This window comes from Zootoca vivipara, chromosome 9 (assembly GCF_963506605.1).
Source record: "Zootoca vivipara chromosome 9, rZooViv1.1, whole genome shotgun sequence".
In the NCBI taxonomy this organism is placed as follows: domain Eukaryota; kingdom Metazoa; phylum Chordata; class Lepidosauria; order Squamata; family Lacertidae; genus Zootoca; species Zootoca vivipara.
Window position 1 is genome coordinate 74440508 of NC_083284.1, and position 23145 is coordinate 74463652.

General features: G+C 43.8%; 1 protein-coding gene across 4 annotated transcripts; it reads left to right on the forward strand.

Annotated features, from left to right (window-relative positions):
• The first annotated feature begins 184 nt into the window (after nucleotides 1–184).
• LYAR (Ly1 antibody reactive) lies at nucleotides 185–15867 on the forward strand. 4 transcript variants are annotated; one of them, XM_035112532.2, is made up of 10 exons: nucleotides 185–446; nucleotides 1586–1770; nucleotides 3573–3687; nucleotides 4938–5045; nucleotides 7638–7721; nucleotides 8861–9236; nucleotides 9572–9646; nucleotides 11623–11708; nucleotides 13290–13317; nucleotides 15351–15867. In XM_035112532.2, the coding sequence occupies exons 2-10, from the start codon at nucleotides 1649–1651 to the stop codon at nucleotides 15374–15376; spliced, it is 1020 nt and encodes a 339-aa protein (XP_034968423.2). In that variant the 5' UTR covers nucleotides 185–446; nucleotides 1586–1648; the 3' UTR covers nucleotides 15377–15867. The 4 variants fall into 4 exon arrangements, with proteins under 4 accessions (XP_034968423.2, XP_034968422.2, XP_060135044.1 ...); XM_035112531.2 differs by lacking the exon at nucleotides 15351–15867 and having other exon boundaries at nucleotides 186–446; nucleotides 13290–13595; XM_060279061.1 differs by lacking the exon at nucleotides 15351–15867 and having other exon boundaries at nucleotides 186–338; nucleotides 13290–13595.
• The last annotated feature ends 7278 nt before the right edge of the window (nucleotides 15868–23145 follow it).

Sequence of the window (23145 nt, forward strand, 5' to 3'; positions counted from 1 at the left end):
TGTGCATCTCCTTTAAAAGTTTCCGATATCAACCCGGAAGTTGGTCTTCGCGTGTGAGTCTGCTGTAAGTCTACGCCGACGCGCGACCTCCTTGCCCATAGAGATTCTGAGGGCTAGAGCGCGCCGCTCCGCAGCCCTTGCGGGCGTTGGTGGTGTTACTCTCAGCGTTTCTCTCTCTAGGCCTGAGACGTTCAAAGGAGTCGCCGGCGGTGTCGTCACAGGTGCGCGACGGAGCGGAGGGTGGCGCTCCGGAGGCGTAGCTGCAGCCCGAGGGGAGCGAACCGGGTGGGCGGCTGAGGAAGCGCGGCGCGTCGACGACCACCAGCCATCCTTAGCCGGTGAGTTCCGCTGCTGAGCCCGTCTCGGCCCTCAGGACACCTTTCCGGTTTCTAGATCCGCGGCGAACACGTGTCTCCTGCGCGGCAAGTCTCTTCCGGGAAACGGTGGTAAGTTGCGCTCCTTGGCAAAAGTGGCGTCGGCGGCGAGTCCGGGTAAACGGATTATATCCTGTATGAACTTTTATGTTGTATTTTAACAGGCTATATGTATAACTTATGTATAACTACATATACTTATATAACTGTGTATGTGTGTGTATAAAACACACTCTCTCTCTCTCTCTCTCTCTCTCTCGTTTTAATTCTAATCAATGTTTAATTGATTTTTAATAGATCCCCTCCCCTTATGTTTAGATGTACTTATTTTTATCTGTAAGCCTCCTTGAGTCGCCTGTCAGGGGGGGGGGGAAGTGGGTTATAAATGCATTATTATCATTATCATTATCATCATTCATTGCCTGGCCATCCCTGGCCATCTGGTTTCCCCAGCCACTCTGGGTGGCTTACAGCACATAAAAAATGGTAAAACATTAAACATTAAAAACATTTAATCAGTGCTTAATTGATTTTTAATAATTCCCCCTCCCCTCATGTTTATAGATGTACTTATTTTTACCTGTAAGCATTCTTGAATCCCCTGTCTGGGAAAAAAAATGAGGTATAAATACAACAACAACAACAACCACAACAACATAATTAATAATATGAAGCATGAAACAGCAGACCTTATTTTTTGCCAGCTGCTCCTCCAAATTTCTGAGAAATCATATTTTGTTGGCTGCTTGTGAAATAGCATACTTGTTTGTTTGTGTGTGTGTATGTTTGTGTGTGTGTTTTCTGCTAAGGTACCTGGGACAGTTACAGTTTGAAAGTACCGCCTCCCCCGGTGGTGCAAAATATAAAACAGAGTTCTCTCTGTTTGATGGGTGGGTCCTTTCCTCTGGGCATGCAGGTCTTTAGGTACGGTAGTTCAATGGATCGCCCCCCCCCCCCATTCCCTCAAGCCCTTAAGAAATTTTATTCCAATTCTGAATGTATTTGTTGCTTACAATAAATACCAGCATGTCTGGAATCATTAATGTTAATGGACCTGGGTGTGTGGTGCTATTTATGCAGTGTTAACTTAATAGTTTTGTCTTTAATGCTCAGCAGGGTATTTAAATACATTTTTATTGTATCAACTTTTGCTTTGTTAGACCTGCCTTTTTTAAAGGACATGTAAAACACTATTTTTAATTAATTTCTAGAATTTGTCGGAAGAGGATCAATCCTAACAGTCTCTGAAGAAAGATACCGCTATCTTGGAAGAAATGGTGGTTTTCACGTGTAACGCATGTGGAGAGTCTGTGAAAAAGGGACAGGTTGAAAAGCATGTAATTGTGTGCCGCAATTGCCAGTGCCTTTCTTGCATGGATTGTGGTAAAGATTTCTGGTAGGTTATTTGATGGTGACAACTCATTGTTATTGCTTTTATTGTTTATATCCTGCCCTTCCTCCCAAGGAGCCACCAACAAATCCCCTTTGAATGTTGAGAGGTGTCAGTCACCTGACGTTATGGTGACAGTCCTGCGCACCTGTCATAAGTTACTATATGGAGGGTGATGGGTCCAGGTCACTGGTCGAATATAGTTTTCCACTCCTGAGTAGAATAGTAAAAAAAATGCGAGGGGGGGGGGAACTGCCAAAAATGTCTTCTTTAAAAGTTGAATGCAGCTAATTCATTAAAAATGAGTAAAATCATCATAAATAGAATCATAGAATCATCGAGTTGGAAGAGACCACAAGGGCCATCCAGTCCAACCCCCTGCCGAGCAGTAAACACCATCAAAGCATTGGAAACACCATCAAAGCATTAAAAGAAAATAAGAGTAGCAGAATAAAATCTGTTTTACAGTAACAAGATCACCATAAAATTAAAGCATCTCCCTGGCCATGCTGGAACCCTCAAGAAATCTCAAAGCCTTTGATTGTACAAGAAATGGCTGAAGAACGTTTGGCTATCTAAATGCATTCCCATTCCAGGGAAGCAGAGACTTTCGTGAGTTGTTACTGAGTGCTTGATTTGGCCTGGGAGAAAGTCTGAGGGGGCAAGTAGATTGACCTTTCCTGTAACCTGAGAGAGATGGCAGGTTTATGACTGGGAAGCCAAACTCAACTGTTCTCTTGCCTAGAGTGGACTATATTGCAAAATGCTGGAAACTACTCTCTCTTGGCATCCCCAGCCTGCAACAGGATATAACTGGGAACTGCACTGCAGGGTTAATTTATGCTGTTTTCCCAGTCACACTGATGTGGGATAAAGGCAACAGATGACATTACAGGGTTCTATGCAAGCTTTTGTGCTATTGCTGCACAACTTGACAAATGGTGGATTCTGCTTGGATTTTAATTCTAAGTAGTGCTGTTAATTGAAAATCTATGTAAAAAGTGAACAGTGGTACCACTAGAATAATAAGAACTACTGGAGCCAAGGGGTCTCCAAATGATGACAGACCTTAATGCTGACCTGACATTCTTCTGACACAGTTTTGCCCCTGTAAATAAATCCTTTTTGTTTAAAGAAGAAGCCCAATCTTGTTTTAAACCACATGAGTTACTGAATTGATGCCCTGTGTGTGACTTAATTTTATGTGCAGCCTAATCTTGTGCAGGGGACGCGGATGGTGCTGTGGGTTAAACCACAGAGCCTAGAGCTTGCCGATCAGAAGGTCAGCGGTTCGAATCCCCGCGATGGGGTGAGCTACCATTGCTTGGTTCCAGCTCCTGCCAACCTAGCAGTTCGAAAGCACGTCAAAGTACAAGTAGATAAATAGGTACAGCTACAGCGGGAAGGTAAATGGTGTTTCCGTGCGCTGCTCTGGTTTGCCAGAAGCGGCTTTGTCATGCTGGCCACATGACCTGGAAGCTGTACGCCGGCTCCCTCGGCCAATAAAGCAAGATGAGCACCGCAACCCCAGAGTCGGTCACGACTAGACCTAATGGTTAGGGGTCCCCTTTACCTTTAATCTTGTGCAGAGTTACATTGGCATAGTCCCATATAAGGATTAGGCATGCTTAACTCTATATAGAATTGCAGGTCTACTTCTGCCAGTCATAGTTCTTTCTGGATTAGGTTGACCAATGCCTTCTCTGGGTATTAAGGCTGTTTAATATATCTGGAGCTGAAATCTTACTACTGTGCTATAAGTGCTGTGCTATAATGGCTTTTTACCCACGCTGTTCTTAATATTTAAGGGGTGATGATTATAAATGCCATGTGAAGTGCCTAAGTGAAGACCAGAAATATGGTGGCAAGGGTTACGAAGCCAAAGCTCACAAAGGAGATGTCAAACAGCAGGAATGGATTCAGGTAAAAACAAGTGCACACATAACTCTGGTAATATGACATTTAATCTATAGGGAAAGCTGTGTACTGATTGTTTTTCCCCTTTCCCTTTCAACCAGTGGTCTCTGAGGCAATTTATACCTCAGATCAAAACAATACAAGAATACATTTAAAAATCAGACAATAAGAAAACCCATTAACACTACATATGATTATCTAACTTTACCCATCAAATGTTTGGGGAGCAGGAAACCTTGCAGCAGGTGTGCACTGAATGCAAGAGTAGATACCTGCTTGTTGGTTTGGGAGGGCATTACCTAGTCAAAGCCCTGTTTCTGCCCATCTGACAGAAGAGGGCCTTGGCTGACAAACTCCGCTCATGGGCTGGCGCAGTCCTTCAGATACTAAAGTCACAGGCCATTCAGAGCTTTTAACCAAAACCAGCACTTTATTGGCTGCCATGCTCTGAAGCCTTTGAAGTTTCTTAATGGATGGTTGCTATTCCAGCAAGAAGCAATACGTTTCATACCAGCCCAAGTTGGCAAAATGCATTCTTAGCCACATGTGTCCATACGTGAGACTATGTTGAAAACACCTTCCAGCTACAGACTTGAGCCTTGACTAAATACAACTCTATTTGGAAAAGATTGTGTGTTCTCTTGGGGGTCACCACCTTAATCTTGTCCTGACTGAGCTTCACTTTATTAGCCCTTGCACATCCCGTTCCTCACTTGAGTTGCCTGTGTTAAGAGTTTCCAGACCCCCAACTAGATTTGATGAGAATGATAAATAATGCTGAGTGTCATCTGCGTACTTAATGACCCTTCATTCCAAATGTCCAGACTGCCTCACCAAGTGGTTTCGTGTAGATGTTAAATAGTATTGCGGTGTGGGTGGGTGTGGAAATGGAAACTAGATCCGTGCATTACTTTGCAGCATAAACATCATGAGACAGGGTGAACTAATACAGAGTTTTTATCTTACTCCTACTTCATGTGTTATCTAGCCAAAATGTAGTTGTAAAATGTCAATGTATAGATTGTCATAGGCAATCCATGTGGGCCAATGTTTTTATCTGCAGTGAACATAAACACCCCAGAAGCAATATCACAATTCCCAAACCTCCAGACCCTGATGCAAACAGGAGAAATGGACAGATAACAGATTTGAATCTGTTATGTGTATAGCATACATCTGATTTCAGTGCATCAGACTTGTGATTTAAGTACGTATGTTGTGTCTCAGGTGCCATCATTCCCACTTTCCTTTTGTAGAAGATTCATCAAGCGATAAAGGAAACGAACATTAACCCCAAAGTTCGAGATATTTTGGAGCAGATGTATACCTATGACAACATTCCAAGAAAAAAGGGCAAGTTTCAGGTATGCTTAGAAGTAAACAGCTCAGACTGCAATTCTGTACTTGCTTACTTGTGAGCAAGCCCCAGTGATCTCAGTAGGACTTGTTTCTGACTAGACAAATATATTACACACTGGGATTTTTTTTTAAATGAGGTTCCTTCATGAGAATGACAGACAAGTTTCCATGAAGAGTGCATACAGATGAAAATCACTTGGCTGTTTGCCTTATCCTTCCAAGTGGCACAATATAACTTAGCTGCTGCTGTACCATAAACAGCAGTATGTCAGTATGCCTGCCCGCCCGCCTGCTAGATGGTAAGGGAATTTCTACAGGTCCCACAAGTTGCACCTTCTGAAATGTCCTGTTCTACGCAACCGTTAGCAATGCTGGAACCATGCCCTCTTTTGCATATGGGCACCCTAATCTTCTCACATATTATGCAGATAAGCGGTAAAAATGTATTAATATTATTCTTTTTAGCCTCACGGGCTGCTTGCCCACAATTTACGATATTTCTCACAAGGAAGAATTGCGTGTTCTGTATTGCACTCTCAGTTAATGCAGGGCAGTTGTGATACGCAATGCTCCTGGCCAGTATATTCTCTAGAACCAAGGTAGTCATCATGGCGTCCTCCAGGATGTTGTCGGACTCCTGTTCCCATCATCCCTGACCATTGGCCACTTTAGCTGGGGCTGATGGGAGGGCCCCACGTTGGCTACCCCTTCTCTAGAAAGTGCCGTCAGAATCCTCCAGGCTCAGGGGTTCTGCTGCAGGCAAGTTGATTTGGCAAGTTTAGTACTTTTAAAACAACGCCCTTTGTTGGCAGGGTGGGGGAGGGCATTTCTTGACAGCCCCTTCCCCTCATATTCCCACTGTTGCTCTCACCATCCATTCTTGTTGCTGCAGCTGTGCATTCACCCTGGCTACACAAAATGCAGTGATAAACAGCATGGTGCTTGGAAGTGAGTGGGAGCGGCACATGCATTCAAGTAGGATGCTTCACTTCTTTGATCCCATCGGGCACAGAAAAGTGATCAAAGAGGTTAAGTGAGGCAAAACGGTTTGGCAGAGAAGTTTGCAAACATGTACAGTGGTGTCTCGCTAGACGAATTTAATTTGTTCCACAGGTCTTTTCTTATAACGAAAAATTTGTCTAGCGAATCCCATAGGAATGCATTGAAATGTTTTGAATTTTTTTTTGCCCATAGGAACGCATTAGTAGTTGAATTTCAATGCATTCCTTTGGGAAACCGCAATTCGCTAGACAATTTTTCATAAAACGAATTCGTCTAGCGAGGCAACCTCCGCTTGAAAAATCCTTTCCTTAAGCGGAAATTTCGTTAAGCAGGGCATTCGTTAAGCGAGGCACCACTGTACTTCAAAGCTAATTGAAAGGCCACCCTAAATGCAGACATTTACAAAGAGAGGCACTTAATACAGTTGAAACATTAACTGTGAATTGAGATAGCTACCAGCTTCAGGGGCTTCTTGTCAGGAAATTGGTGCCTGTCCTTGGCTGCTTGATCTCTGCTGCCTTTCCATAGCCCTGTTCACATATTACCTCAACCTGGGCAGCTAACACATGGGGAGTGGAATGGGGCTGCACCCCCTGGATCCACCCCTTGAAATCCATGAATGAGTGTGCGTACCTGCCAAGGGGCGTGTCTGTGTGTTACCAACCTGTAACTCATAGGCAGCTCTTTTCAGGTACACACACACACAGCCTGCCAAAGGTAGAGGTGGCCTTGCCCTCCACTCCATCTACCATGTGTGAGCCCCACATACTGAAATGACTTGGGCTCATGTCAACTGCGCTTGAAATATTTTGCCATTACCAGGTTGTGATTCTAATGTGTATTATCATAGAATCGTAGAGTTGGAAGAGACCACAAGGGCCACCCAGTCCAACCCCCTGCTGAGCAGGAAACACCATCAAAGCATTCTTAACATGCCTGTCAAGCCTCTGCTTAAAGACCTCCAAAGAAGGAGACTCCACCACACTCCTTGGTAGCAAATTCCACTGCCAAACAGCTCTTACTGTCAGGAAGTTCTTCCTACCGTGTTTCTCCAAAAATAAGACACTGTCTTATATTTATTTTTCCTCAAAAATACACACGGTGGCTTATTTTCAGGGGATGTCTTATATTTTTATTAAGTAATGGTTACTTAATAAATTAACCTACAAGGTTAAACTGCCTATCACTATGGCTTATTTTCGGGGTATGGCTTATTTTCGGAGAAATGTTTAGGTGGAATCTTCTTTCTTGTAGTTTGAATCCATTGCTCCGTGTCCGCTTCTCTGGAGCAGCAGAAAACAACCTTTCTCCCTCCTCTATATGACATCCTTTTATATATTTGAACTTATTTTTATATATTTGAAATATATATATAATAGTTCTACCTGTGACTGTTATTGAATGCAGCAGAGGATGTTTCACATGTATAACTTGACATCTGCCTGTAATTAGATTCTGAAGAAAGGAGCATGATTACTGGGCTCCATTTGTCCATGCCATCCCATCCTGTGGCCCTTCTGGCAATCTGAATACTGCAAGTGTGTCTTGCTGATTGATCAGTGCATATATAGAAATTCTGTTTTCTACCTAAACAGAACTGGATGTCCAACAGTTTGAAAATACATAGCACTGCACTGCAGGACCAGGTGTGGGACATTTTTTCACAAGCTACCAGAAAGGTAAGGTAACTGGAAGCAATGCTTCATGGTCAAAGGTCCACAAACTGTGGCTGAGCTTGTAGCCAGTCTTTCTTTTCTAATAGCCAGCTAAGTCCAGTCTTGCCACAATATCAGTGGGACTTAGGGTTGCCTCCTAATGGATTGCTGGTTGTACTTACTTGCTTAATAAATAATTGCTTTTAATAACCTTGTAGGCTTCCCTTTTCCCTCCATGTGCAGAGTTCCCCTTTTGCAATAGAGAAATGTGCTGCATATGCATTTCTTCGTTTACTGTCCACACAGATGACAGTAATGCTTGTCTTTAAGGGCTCATGTGAACTGAAGTTAGGAACTTTAAACTTCTGGGAAAGTGTCTTCCCAAAAAGCTTCTGCAGCTTTCTGCTTTGCAGGACATAGATGAGGCAGCCTAAGACAAAGCAAGAAAGGGTTGGTTATTTGGGATGAGGGTCCAGGGCAGGGTTCCCCAAACTACAGCCCGGGGGCTGGATGCGACCCGCACGGCTCATTTATGCGGCCTGCGACAACCCCCACCGCTCGTTCTTACCAGTGCGGCTGCCCACTTCCGGGTCGGAAAAGTGCTGGAAATAGCATCATTTCCGATGAAATTCTGGGTCAGAAGCAGCCCGTGTGCATGCGCACAAGCTATTTCCAGCACTTTTCCGACCTGGAAGTGCGCCGGAAATAGCATATGTGCATGCACACTCCTGCGCGCTGCCCCGCCCTCCGGCTCACAGCGTGATCAGCACTGCAGGCCCGAAGTCGGGTAAGTTTGGGGACCCCTGGTCCAGGGGGTGGGGGGAATAGCCCAGAAGTAGAGGGATGGATTTTTTACCACCTCCCTCCATGCATTCAGAAAAGCCCATTGGAAGTCCCATATCCTAGAAACATATTGATTATTTTTTTTCCGGTGGTACTTGTGAGTATACCTTCTCATTGTACCAAAAAGCAATTCTGTGTTTTGCTTAAAACAGGGATGGCGAACCATTTTGGCTCCATGGGTCAGATCCTTATCAGGGCCAGATATGACAAGTAGGCAGGATTACTTCCTGGAGTAAATTGCTGAAGTCTCCCCTGCCCCAACTTTTTGACTAGGGGGTCTCATCCTAGTGATGTATAAGCCCTCTGCATCTTCTCAACAGGAGACAGCTGAAAACCAGCCTGGAAACAGTGAAGTTATGCCAACACCATCAGAAGATAACCAAGTAAAAATGGAGAAACCTGCAAAGAAAAAGAATAAAAGGGATCAAAAGGAAGAGAGGAAAAACATGAAAAAGGCAAAAGAATTAAGGTTGCAAGTTCAGCCAGAGGACCTAGATCTCAAAAAAAGTAAAAAGTCTAAGAAAGAAGAAAGGGAGAATGAGAATGGAAATATTTCCAAAAGGAATGGCTTGAAGTTGGCAAAGCAGCAGCAAGCGGATGTTTCAGCTGAACTGGAAATGAATGGAAACGGTGTCAATACAAAAGAGGCAAGGAGCAAAGCAAATGTGAAGAAACGCAAGCGTAACGTCTCTGAAGGTATCAGACTTGCAGTTCTTGCTTCTAGGTGTGAGGTGCAGTTTGGAAAAAAATACAGTTTGTAGTATATAGGATGTATATAAATCGGGATAAATTTCAGTGCTTGGAATTGAAATTGGGGTGAGAGTGACAGCCTTAGAGACATCCTGTTTTCTATCCATCTCATCTGAGAACGCCAATCCTTTTCTGTTTTTTCCTTGTAGGAGGTTTTTATGAAATATCAGGCAGAGCAGATTTTAGATTTAACCACTATTCCAATTTTGGTGGGTTCCCTAATGATTCTGTTACTGGACTTCATGACACTTATTTTGACTGTTTCTTTAATCCCACCCCAGATGTTGATGAATCTCCCATCGCACAAAAAAGAATGAACAATTCAGAAACCGAAGAAAATGAGGATCAGCTTCAAGGTAACGTTCACTTGGATGCTTAGCAGTTTGCAGCTGTGAGCTAGATCTGTTTGTTGATGGCAACAATGATGAACCAACTTGGTCAATATAATTATTAGAATCATTGTTAAAGTATAAGGGAGTGTTGTAACATTTCTAAGGGTATAGCTCCCTTGTCTTGAAAGTGGGTTAGTGAGTACCAGGATTAGATAACATAGGATATTAGTGTCCAAGGAGGACAGGGGCTTATAATTTCCTGGATGGCAATAATAATCATTTTATTATGTGTCCCCCACCCATCTGATTGGGTTGCCACAGCCACTCTGGGTGGCTTCCAACATATATAAAAACATAATAAAAAATTACACATTAAAAAGCTTCCCTATACAGGGCTGCCTTCAGGTGTCTTCTTAAAGTTATATAGTTAACAACAACAACAACAACAATTTATTATTTATACCCCGCCCATCTGGCTAGGTTTCCCCAGCCACTCTGGGCGGCTTCCAACAAAATATTAAAATACATTAGTCCATCAAACACTAAAAGCTTCCCTAAACAGGGCTGCCTTCAGATGTCTTCTAAAAGTCTGGTAGTTGTTCTCTTTGACATTGATGTGAGGGCATTCCACAGGATGGGCGCCACTACCGAGAAGGCCCTCTGCCTGGTTCCCTGTAACTTGGCTTCTCACAACGAGGGAACCGCCAGAAGGCCCTCGGTACTGGACATCTGTCCAGGCAGAACGATGGGGGTGGAGATGCTCCTTCAGGTATACTGGGCCAAGGCTGTTTAGGGCAAAACGAAATATCATTGGTTGGATGGATCCAGAGCAGGGAGAACACAAGTCCTGCCCTCTCAGTCTCACCACAGCCCTGCTAGAACAAGGCTGCCTCTGACTAATTTTTGCCAATTTCCATCTCCCACTGTTACCACAGCCAGGCCTTTTCTGAAGATTCCCAACATTGAGAAGGCTTGGGGGGGGGGCACTGGGGTCTGCGAGGGGGCAAGGAATGTTCTGCTAGATAAGCAGATGCTGGTACATGCAAGCTCTGGATCCAACCCTATATGGCTATTTAATCTGTTAGGAACAGCCATATCAAGTCCCAATTCATTTTGTTTCTTTTCTTTTTAAATCTTCTTTTCCTGAACAGAGGAAATCCACTCCAGCTTGCAGCCCACATTTTGCCGAAATGGCAACATTGGTTGGCCTGAGAAAAACCACTGTCACAGTTTTCAAGTGTTACAGAAATAGTTGGGCCCGGAGTTAACTAACCTGGTGTGCTAGTGGAAGCCTGTGCAAGGGCTGCTCCCCATCCATGAGCCCCCTGCGCCTCCCCCAAATCCACTCTGGAGGGTCAGGCAAGCCCCAGAACAGCTCGCAGTGGGAGGAGAGGGGGCAGAATCCCACCTGGCAAGCAAAAATCCTTGCACTGACAGAGCAATCAGAAGAGTCTGACGTCAAATTTCTCCCTAAGCCTCTAAATGTTTGTAGTAGATCACATTGGGTAGAAAACGTATGTAGGTTATTATAGTGAGTTTGGCTGTTTATATTTACAGATGAGATTTTTTTTTAATAACCACTGGAAAAAGTTGGTTAATTCTCCAAGTGGATGCAGCTGGCGGTTTTCTGGGTTGGGACCAGCCAGATGTGTTTCTCCTCTGAGCTAGAGAGGCATAGGAACCGGCTGCTGATTTCAAATACGAAAGTGTGTGGGCCGTGAGGGCTTATTCATGGTGTTGTTTTTTTAACTCCTTATTGCTTGTGGAGTAATAATTCCTTATTGATTGATTTATAACCCATTCTCCCTTGTTCACATAATTCTGCACTGCTGTGCTTGGCAATATATATTTCAGTTTCCAAAATCATCCCAGGTTGCTTAGCAAGCAGGGTACCACTAACCCTGACCAAGTGGTGTTAGGTTTCCACAGTGACCTGGCCAAAATGCATGGGGATAATTTATTTTATTCTCTCTTCCTTGTCCTTTTACAAATTTTTACAGGTAAATTCAGTTGGAAGGGAACTATTAAAGCTGTTCTGAGGAAAGCACCTGACAATGAACTGCCAATGAAAAAGCTAAGGAAGAAGGTATATTGGAGCATCTTCTGAAACCCAGAGTACAAGCCAGGGCAAAGTTGCCCTGCACAAGCACCACTGGAATAAATATTTATATACCGCCCTTCATCCGTAGATCTCAGGGAGGTTCACAGCATGTATTCCTTATTTCCAAATTATTTCATAATTTGCCTATTTATAAAATAAAGAAAAAATTGTACTGTTCAGGGAACAGTTCCCTATCGTGGAATCACAGAGTTGGAAAGTACCCTTAAGGGTCATCTCCTCCAACACCCTGCAATGCAGGGATCACAAGGCAAAAAAAAAAAAACTTTGCACATGCTCTATCCATTTGGCCCTTGAAGCCTTTTAAAGAAACACACACATACACGTCTTGCTCTGGGGAGAAAGCACTCTGCATATGGTCAGGGGCACTCCACGTGCAACGCAGGTCCCTTACTGCTGAGCAAGAAAACGCTGCAGGGCTTGAGGACAGGAAGGGAAAGGCCTGATCTGAGAAGGGCCAACTCTGAGGCTTCTCTGAGGAAATGGAACAGGCTCCAGAACGGCTGCCCACCCCACCGCCTCCCCTCAGGCTGCTGCCTAACTCCAGCGCCCGGCCTCGCCCATCTCACTGAATTCAGTGAGGTTTTGTGTAGGAGAATGTACCTTGGATTGTGCCCTAACTTTTTAAATACGTGTGCTTCTGTGAGCAGAACCATTTGCCAAATTCCAATTTAAATGAGCAGTTGCTAAACCGTAGTGCTGCCTGCTCTCTTCTCTAATGAACTTCTGTTCCACCAACAGCATTTTTAGCATCTTTTGTCCAAAGGCCTTGTGTGCTGATTGCATTTAAAAGATATATGTTCTGGGCAGGTGGGATGGTCCTAAGCATTCTACAACTCAGCAACTAAGCCAGTGTTTAGGAAAACTCCTTTATAGTCCTACCTCTGCACACGTATCCCTCCAGTTACATAAACTTCAGGATACGTAAGAGGCAAACCCAGAAGTATATTTCCGGGTTTTTGGCACATGCGCAGAAGCACTCTACCATGCCGCACTCGTGCGCAGAAGCGGTCTCTCCGGTTGCAAAAACCTCGGGATCCGGCCGGACCTCCGGAACGGATCCCGTCTACAACCGGAGGCACCACTGTAATGCAACTGAAGACCAGAGTCTTGTAAACAATAGCTATGGCAGTTCCAAAACCTGTCAGCCTAGATTTAGCTCAGGTTGTCTTTGTTTTTGTTCATAACGTTACAGATGGAGAAGTGACAGCTAGTCAGATGCCACCAAGCACATAGAAAGGGCCTCATTCCCCCAGCTGCCCCTGCCTTCAAAGTTGGCAGCACAGAAAATCTTAACACTTAACACGTGAGCAGGCTGCTATGGGGATCTTCCAGAGCTCTAAAGTCAAAAACCAGCACTGGTTTCGTGCCTGGAATTAGAGACTGGGAGCCAGTGCAGGCTTTAAAGCACAAGTGAAATATGACAGAAATTGATGGGGCTTGCTTTGGAATTAGATGCTTCATAGTCCAGAAAATACGCTTAAGCTGGTGATGGCGTGGAAGGTTTGAATGTAACTTCTTTTTTGTCTTTTCTTTTTCCTTGTGCAGGTTTTATCACAGTATTATGCAGTGGCAGGTAATGATCATCATAAGGCTGAAGGAGAAATTCTGGCCCTGTTCAATAAGAAAGTCAGCAGCAATCCTAAATTTAGAGTTTTAAAGGAAAAGGTTAAGCTTATAAAATAGCTTTTTAGTTCTAAAATAAGGATTTTTAATATGTCACCAGTTTTGTTAATCAGATGTAAAGAGATTTCTCAGATGTATATGGCAGCAAACCTTACCTGTATTTGATTGTGAATTTCCTTTTATTTCACATAGTTTGTATTGATTAAAAAGTTACTTTTTGGGAAAAAATGTGTTTTATATATATACTAGCTGGCTGGCCACGCGTTGCTGTGGCTTAATCTGTTAAATGGGCCCTCAGAGTCCCCCTTCAGACTCCTCCCCCCACCCACCCCAGCTCATCCCTGTGATTGGCCCCACCCTGTCCCGACCTGTGACCTTTCCCGCCCCCTCCTCCACCCACCACCCACCCAGGGGAGCCCCCACCTCTATTCGGCCTAGTCTGCAAAGCCAAGCTGAGCTGCTGTGGAGAGGGAAGCTTTCCTACCTGCAATACCAGCGTAGCCGCTGCTAGAGGCCGCTGTTGTGCAAGGTCTCCTGATTTTGGCTTCTATTTCCCAGCATGCACTTTAGGGTGAGTTGTGAGTTCTTGAGCACGGGGTTGTTGGGGTCTTACCTGGCCCAGGTGTGACATTTGTCTTAGCAAACTTTATAAGATCCTTCGGACATTCGCATGGGGCGTTGTGTCCGAATTTGAACGCAATTGGTCAAGCAGTTTCGGAGAAAAGTGGAGACCCACCCACATGCCCTTTTTACATTTATATAGATATATAGATATAATGACAATCTTTCTATTGCTATTTATAAAAGTTAAAGTTATTGGTTATGATCACAACCACGAGCTACTGGGTGTGATCCCGTGGTCAGAAATACTCAAAGAGAAGGAAGTCCAAGAAGGGTGGGAGTTTCTAAAAGGAGAAATATTGAAGGCCCAAATGCAGACAATGCCAGCAAGAAAGAAAAGTGGGAGGCATCTAAGGAAACCAGTGTGGCTGCATAAGGAGCTTGCAGATGAGCTGAGAGTTAAGAAGAGCATGTATAAGAAAGAGGAAATCACAAAGGAGGAATATACATGAGTAGCCAACAGTTGCAGGGGGGGGAGTGAGGCTGGATAAAGCTTAGAATGGGCCATACATGGTTCTCTTCTAATCACAGAAGAATAGAACTTTTAGATACAACTCATTTATATATTCTATAGGTGTGTGTGTGTGTGTATGGGACGCGGGTGGCGCTGTGGGTTAAACCACTGAGCCTAGGGCTTGGTTCGAATCCCCACGATGGGGTGAGCTCCCGTTGCTTGGTCCCTGCTCCTGCCAACCTAGCAGTTCGAAAGCACGTCAAAGTACAAGTAGATAAATAGGTACCACTCCGGCGGGAAGGTTCTCCAGAAGCGGCTTTGTCATGCTGGCCACATGACCTGGAAGCTGTACGCTGGCTCCCTTGGCCAATAGAGTGAGATGAGCGCCGCAATCCCAGAGTCGGTCACGACTGGACCTAATGGTCAGGGGTCCCTTTACCTTATATATATATACGCTTCTGCAATGTACCCAGTGAAAGAAAGTTTACTCTGAAGTGTTTGCGTTTTTGTAAATAATTCACACTAACTTCTACAAGTTCTACAGCAAGGTATCAAAACCTAGGTGGGGGAAAAATCTTTCTGATTCCCTGGCAACTTCACAAATTGCTGTTGGTATAAACTAACTCTTCAAGCTGGCAGGCTAGGAACCCAACTCTGAACACCAACAGAATGACATTCTTTTTATATCTCGTACTGATTTCCTTTCCCGCAGAGGAGCATATGTCTCCTCAATACAAATGTGTATATTTTTAACTATTGCGGTTATTGAACATTGATCATCTCTTTGTTTGTGCTTTGCTTTGGCACTGCTTCTGCATTAGTGGTCTGTTTCATTTCTTCTCTCTTTCCTCCCACTGAAAACTGATCGCCTCGCCTCCTGCTATTTTCTCATTGCGCCTGAACAACAGTGTCTGCAGTGGAATCTACCTGGTGACCACTGGAGACAGAGAACCAGCGCATTGTTTCCCTCAGATACTTGGAAGCTGCAACAGTGTTCTGTAACAAGGAAACCAGAGAGCAAATATTAAACTTATTCACAGAAAGTTTGTAAAGGCTATATTGTTCTGTACATCGAGCTGCAGTCACAGGTTACCAGATCTCACAATCAATATATTCAAAATTTAGCCCTTCTCCCAATTAAAGCTTTCCCCCTGGGGGGGGGGGGAATCCCACACGCACAGAACGAGTCTAAGTTTCTTTTCTGCTCTGTTGGCCAAGGAGAGCAGATTAAATTTCCCCTTAACAGGAAGTGTTACTTTATATTCAGGTTGAACATTCAGCCAGGGAAGAAGACATCTGCTGAGAAGCTTCTCTCCTTGCTCGTGTTAAGACAGTCAAACCAGCTTAATCTTACATGTGGAGAAAATACGTTTTAATCTTGATATTCTCTTTACGTTGACATTGAATAAAGATCTCTGAAAATTTTCTGATTCAAGCATGACACTGTAAAAACGGGCTTCATCAAACTGTTGGAGTCTTCAAGCAAGTAGCAGTCCCTAGAAGTCTGCAACCTAAGTCTGATCATTCATTAGTATGATCCTCTGACAGATTGGAAAAAGCTCCCAAACTCTTCACTCCACACTGAAGTCGAAGGGAAGGGAAGGGGCAATGCTGCTACCGTGTTTCTCTGAAAATAAGACACCATCTTATATTTATTTTTCCTCAAAAGAAACCACAGTGGCTTATTTTCAGGGGATGTCTTATTTTTTTATTACGCGTCCAGCCTAGCCTCTTCCTTGGCGCCCTCCAGAACTGCGCCTATCACTATGTCTTATTTTCGGGGTATGGCTTATATTGTGCAAATGCTTAGAAATCCTGCTATGGCTTATTTTATGGGTAAGTCTTATTTTAGGAGAAACAAGGTATTTAAACAACGGTTGGCTGCAAGCCCAATCGACTTGTGGCATCCAGCAGAGTATGATGAGAGGAAATGCAGACCAGCTGCTATCAGAAATTTGGCCGTTGATTAGTTTCCCTTCGTTTCTACAAGAAGACACTATCCTCTAAGGGTGCTTCCAGAGGGGGGGGGGGTCCCATATTGCCAATGAGTCGGGTCTGATTTTTCAGCATCTGCTTTTGACTTCTGTACATTCCCAGGGCTTCAGACATTAATGGTCGTTGCTATTGCACAACATTTCGTCCACACCACTGGGTATTTTGTCCTTTCAATCATTCCTTCCCACCCTCTGCTACCATTTTCTGTTCTAATACAGGTATTTCTGTACCTTTTTCAAATTTCCAAGCAAGTACTTAAAAGCCAAATATATCCACCCTTAGCTGTCTTGCTTTGCAATACAAGTATTCTGGAGAAGAGTTACTCTTTTGCTCAGTTATGATAAGATTCGGGGGGTTTTAATAAACATTTTTATTAAATTTTCCAATTTAAATATCTAATCCATTTTCAAATTATGCAAATATCGATTAAACAATCCAAATCCTCTGCCAAATTATACAAATTTATCGACTTCCCATGCTTCAGACTCAGAAGGCCTAGTCCTCTTGTAGTCACTGCAGTTCTTTTCAATATAGCCCAGATCTTATTCCATAATCTATTATTATCTTTCTTCTTTTTTCAAGTCACTGAGTTCTTCCGGCAAGCAAGTTTAATCAAACCATATACAGTGGTACCTCGGTTTATGAACACAATTGGTTCCGGAAGTCTGTTCATAAACTGAAGCATTCATAAACTGAAGCGAACTTTCGTATTGAAAGTAATGGAAAGTGGATTAATCTGTTCCAGACGGTCCGCGGAGTACTTAAACTGAAGCGTTCATAAACTGAAGCGAACTTTCCCATTGAAAGTAATGGAAAGTGGATTAATCCGTTCCAGACGGGTCCGCGGAGTACTCAACCTGAAGCGTACTTAACCCGAAGCATGGGTGTAATTGGTTCCGGAAGTCTGTTCATAAACTGAAGCGTTCATAAACTGAAGCGAACTTTCCCATTGAAAGTAATGGAAAGTGAATTAATCCGTTCCAGATGGGGCCGCGCCATTCGTAAACCGAAAATTCGTAAACCGAGGAGTTCATAAACTGAGGTTCCACTGTATGATTCTGTGTGAATTTACGCCATAATTCCCTTTTATAAATTTAGCACTGTCTCCTCACACGCTGGTATCTTGCCAAATCTGTTCAGAAATCCACAAGTCCTTTTCACAGCTGGCAGCCATGATCTTCAAATAATCCCAATAAGTCTGTTCTTAAAGCCTCTGATGATTTTCTCCAAGCCACTACTAGAAGCAGCCTCTTCAGGGGAGGTTTTGCCAGGTCAAAACCATATACACACATCTAATGTCATTATTTATGGCTCCCTCCCCCTATGACTGTTGTTGTAGCTGGCTTTGTCTCCAAGATGGCGGAAGCTGTTTTTGTAACTGCGTCATATCTCAGAAATTTCTTGACAAGTTTCCAACTGCTAATGAGCTTGCTTCTCTCTGGTGTCCATAAATTTAGGGAATCTTTAGCCACATTCCAGGCAAGTCCCAAATTACAAACTTTAATTATTTATATTTTCAATTCACAGAGTCTATATATTTAAAAAACCATATTATCTCAATAAATTTCCAACATTCCGATCTCGCTTGCTTTGTTGTTGTTTAGTCGTTTAGTCGTGTCCGACTCTTCGTGACCCCATGGACCATAGCACGCCATAGCACTCGCTTGCTTTATAAATGCTGTATACAGCTCTTCTGGAGGGAGGTTTGTTAAGTCAATAATAAAATACAATTATAGAGTTCTAGCCTCCCACCTTCTGCTCCATCACATACCATTTCTTGCCCTGGTGAAAAACATACCTCAGCTATCTTTTGTTTTCTCAGTGGCTGTGCTTTGCAGAATAAATCTCCTTCCTTGTCTGAAGCATGTCCACAACTCATATCCAATTTCTCTCTTAAGTCATGGAGCCCGGTTCGCTCATAGAATCAGCGTCCAGGAGATCCAGACTCCCATGGGGGCTTTCCATCCAGTGCCCCCAGCCCCTCCTTCCTTCCGAAGTCGAAGCTGGTGGTGGGCATCTGTGGATGAGACTGCGTCTTCCCGTACCCCCCGGGAAGATTTCGGGAGGCTGCGTACTCCCATTACAGCCTCGTCAATTACCCCGTGGGGGCTGGAGAGATGTTATTGTCAGCCATCTACGGCGCCCGGGCGGAAGTCCAAAAGACTTGTTTTAACCAAGGTGTATGTGTAGGCTTCCAGCCTCCCTTCTCAGATTGTGAACTTCAAGGAAACTTGCACCTGTCTTTTGGCATCATGAACAGCACCTGCAAATGTGCTGGCAGCAGAGGCAAGTATGGAGACTGCGGAGGGGAAAAACCCCACAAGACAGAACCCGGGGGCACTTCCTATGCTGCCACGTTGTGTGGGACTCTGTGGTTCTCAGCCTACTATAGGGTGCCTGTGAGAGTCATACACCAGCTGTGATGTCCAAGAAAGAATGGAGGAGATGCTGAGACTTATCAAATATGTGGGGAACATAAGACAGACATTGTCCTGATCAGGGGCGAAGGAAGGCATCGTGATACGCAGGGCGGGGCGTCGCTACATATGATGCATGTGCCGTACATAGTGACACCGCACATGCACTGTACATAGTAGTTTGCCGCTACTGGCGCTCCAGCCTTCTTGTCAACCCCCCCCCCCCGACATGGCGCCTGGGGCGCACCACCCCTCTGCCCCCCCCATTGCGACGCCACTGGTCCTGAGGCAATTGGAGGACTTGGCAAGAAAGGAGGCAAGAAGCAACAGCTGAGTTTATCTTTTAAGAATTTGGGAACTCTATTCTCCCAAAATACTCTTGTTCAGACGCAAGGGCAATTGTGAACAAGGCTTAGATGAATTTCTGAATAGTGTTATTCATGGGTTAGAACAGGTTCGGGCACCTGAGCATCTCTACAGCCTGGTAGGCTTGCGAATGTGGTAGAGAAATTAAGGTGACTGAGGGGATGAGGACTTATGCTTTCTGTAGGCTGTTATGGTTACATCCGAGAGAAAACTTCTGCAGCTGGTTTTGCAGTGGTGGGAGCTGCTATCTCCAGTGTTAGATATGTTACAAAAGAGGAAATTCAGAGACCCAAACAGACAGAAGAGTGGAAACAAATGATGAACAGGCACTTGATGCTGAAAATAGGTTAGTTACGTTGCAGCTGGAGATAAAACAAAACTTCTTCATCCATTTGTACTGGGATGATGTACATGTCTCTGAAGAGGGGTAAAGCCTCTTCCTTGGGGATTCACAATAAGGCCTGGGGTGTGCATTCATGGATTATGAGTGGAGGGAAATGAATCACAGGCTGCTCCCCATCCCACCCCCAATCCTATTTAGCATTGCGGCACAATGCAGTTAAAAACAGGAAAACGGGCGGGGGATAGTAAGCACCTTGGAGCATTGCAAGAAGCAAAGGGGAACTCCCTTACATCTGGAAAAGTTCACCCAAATTCATGGGATCCAGCAGTGGTAGCAACATAGACAGACATTCCTTGGCGCATCATTGAATGTTTGGACTATGACAAGACCTGAAAAGGGAGAACTGTTTAATCAGGAGTGTTTGGCTCTGAATGAAGGTTGAAGCGAAAGGAGAAGACTTATACCACATCACGCCATGGCGTGGCTTGGAGTTAAAGGTAAAGGTAAAGGGACCCCTGACCATTTGGCCCTACCCCGGATGACTCTGGGGTTGCGGCGCTCATCTTGCTTCACTGGCCGAGGGAGCCGGCATACAGCTTGGAGTTAAACGCACTAAAATCATCCTGCTGCAGATTCTTTAAAGTTAGGTTGAAAAAATGGTTCCTCTTAATACTCCCTTATTAAATCCCCAGTATCTCTCTCAAGATATAAAGAGAGTTAATTTCCCCCTCCAATAACATTCCAGCACTCATCACTCTCCACAATCTGAAGATCCTAGTAGCTTAGAGGTCCTTCTTGTGCCAGTTTTGTTCCGTTCTGTTTTGGTTTTTAAAAAATCACTGTTAATTTACAGACTAATATACTTTGACATACCTAGAGAGTCACTTGGGTGTGTGTGGTAACCAGTACTTTATTTTGGGTTTGCCATGTTTTGCTTGAAACCTAGGCACTCCACTATTAGCAAATAGAAAAGTATGAATGATGTTATTAAAAGCACAGTGGGACAAAGACAAAGACATAATAGTCTGGACACAACTGGTGACATGTGCTGTGGTGCTGCATGCTGTGACTTTTCCACTACCCTTCCAACTACAGCAGACCCTCCAAGTGTCCCTATTTTCCAGGGACACTCCCAGACTAACAGAAGCTGTCCTGGTTTCCAATTTCATCCTGGAGTCCCCACTTTTCCTTACGTCACCCCTATTTTCATTGGAGAAATGTCAGAGAGTATAGAGTTGTGCAAGCCCCAAGCCAAGGAAATAAGCCTTTAGAGGACACCTGAAGGCAGTCCTGTATAGGGAACTTTTTAATGTTTAATGCTTTATTATGTTTTTGTATATCCTGGAAGCTGCCCAGAGTGGCTGGGGCAACCCAGTCAGGTGGGCAAGGTATAAATAATGAAAATATGGTGATGTTGATGAAACAGGACATCCTTATTTTCATCAGAGAAATGGTGCAGGGTGTGCTATAGCTCCTCTTTACCTGGGAAAAGCTGCTCCTGGTGACCAGAGGAGAATTCAAGAGCGTGAGGAAGGTTTTGGTTAGAAGGGGAAGCCCTTTACCTCTATAGAAACACTTTCTGCTTATGCACAGGGCAATTTGCATGTAAGGACTATTATTACAGTGAACAGAAAATGCATTTGGTTCAAAATATATCCTCCTTCTGACACCCTATTGAATTGCCTCCATAAAGGTTTACTAACATAATGTACGTCAAGTCTTTTGAACGCTTGACAGTGTTATAAAACGGCAAGTAATTATATGTAAGCAAATATATATTTGAATTATGTACCCAGGTTACCCTTTCATTCATTTTTCACTGCCACTTCCTTAAACAATGAGCTTCAGCTCTCAGGTGAATCCATTAAAAAGACAATCTACTTTTGTTAGAGTTTCCTTGCACCATAAAACATACACTTGATTATGCTACTGATAAAAATAGAGAGGGAGCCGACATTTGATTTGTGCTAAATAAATACTTAGAAAGTTGGGCCCACTCTGGACCCAATAGTGTAAGAACTATAGATTACTTGCCAACACCTCTTTCTCGGCAAAGGTGGTGCCACAGGTGGCTGTGGAGCAGGTATTGCTGGATGAGACTGATCATTTAGATGATAGATAGATGATAGATAGATAGATAGATAGATAGATAGATAGATAGAGGTAGATGATAGATTAGATAGATAGATAGATAGATAGAGTAGATACTTTATTGTCATTGTACTTTAAATAGTACAACGAAATTGAATGCCCTCCCTTAAAAACAAAACAAAAACAAAAACTGGCTCAGACCCAGTTGCTGAGCTGAATCAACGTTGGTCATGCTGATAAACCATGAGACAAACCAACCCTTGGCACTTGTATTCTGGGGTTCCACGGGATACTGTTACCTCTTCAGTACTATTTAACATCTGAATGAAACCATAGGGAGTGGTCATTAGGAGTTTTGGAGCAAAGTGTTGTGAGTACTCCGACAACACACACATCTCTATTTCTCTACGCCATATCTATCAAGAGAAGCTGTAAAAGCTCTGGATGGGTGTCTGAATACAGTGGTGGTTTAGATTAGGGCCAAGAAACTGTGCTTGAATCCTAGGAAGACAGAGGCTCTGTCAGTGAATAGTTCCCATGTCTGGGAAATAGGTGAGTTACAGGTAGGTAGCCGTTTTGGTCTGCCGTAGTCGAAACAAACAAACAAAAAATTCCTTCCAGTAGCACCTTAGAGACCAACTAAGTTTGTCATTGGTACGAGCTTTCGTGTGCATGCACACTTCTTCAGATAGGTGAGTTACCTGTCCCGAATGGGATCTTTCTCTCTCTCTGAAGGATCAGGATTGCAGCTTGGGAGTACCCCACATCTCAGCCACTGGTGGAGTGGTAAGTGATCACCTGACCATGTACTGATAAAATCAAAGCCAGCAGCCACACACAAGGGCACTCTTCACAGCAACTGGTATCCAGAAGCGATGCTGCCTCCAACTGTGGAGGCAGAGTAAAAACATTTTAGGTTCTTCTGTTCAATGCATGTTATATTCAAGATGGCTTTCCTGCCTCACTTAGGAAACAACCAGAATTGGACTGGGAAGTGTCAGCAAAATGCATTGCCTCTGGCAACTAACAGTTAATCTGTGAGTCAAAGTGTTTAAATTGGACCAGTGAATCCTAAGACCAAATCCACACTAACCTTGGTAGACCTTGGGCTGGTCACTATTTCTCCAACAAGCTTTTGTGGGGATAAAGTAGAAGAACCCTATGTGTTGTTTGCTGAGCTCCTTGGAGGAATAGAATCAATGTCTTTACACCTTTACACCTTACCATGAGAACTAAGGGTCTGGACTCCAGTAGGGCCCCATTATTGGGATTAGATGGAAAGGTTTTGGTCTATCTTAAATTGCATTTTCCCATATAGTATTTAAAAATTTTATTTCTATATTGTAACAGCAGCAGCAGCAACAGCAACAACAAAGCTTTGTGTGTCTTCTTCTTCTTCTTCTTCTTCTTCTTCTTCTTCTTCTTCTTCTTCTTCTTCTTCTTCTTCTTCTTCTTCTTCTTCTTCTTCTTCTTCTCATGCTAAAGGCAACT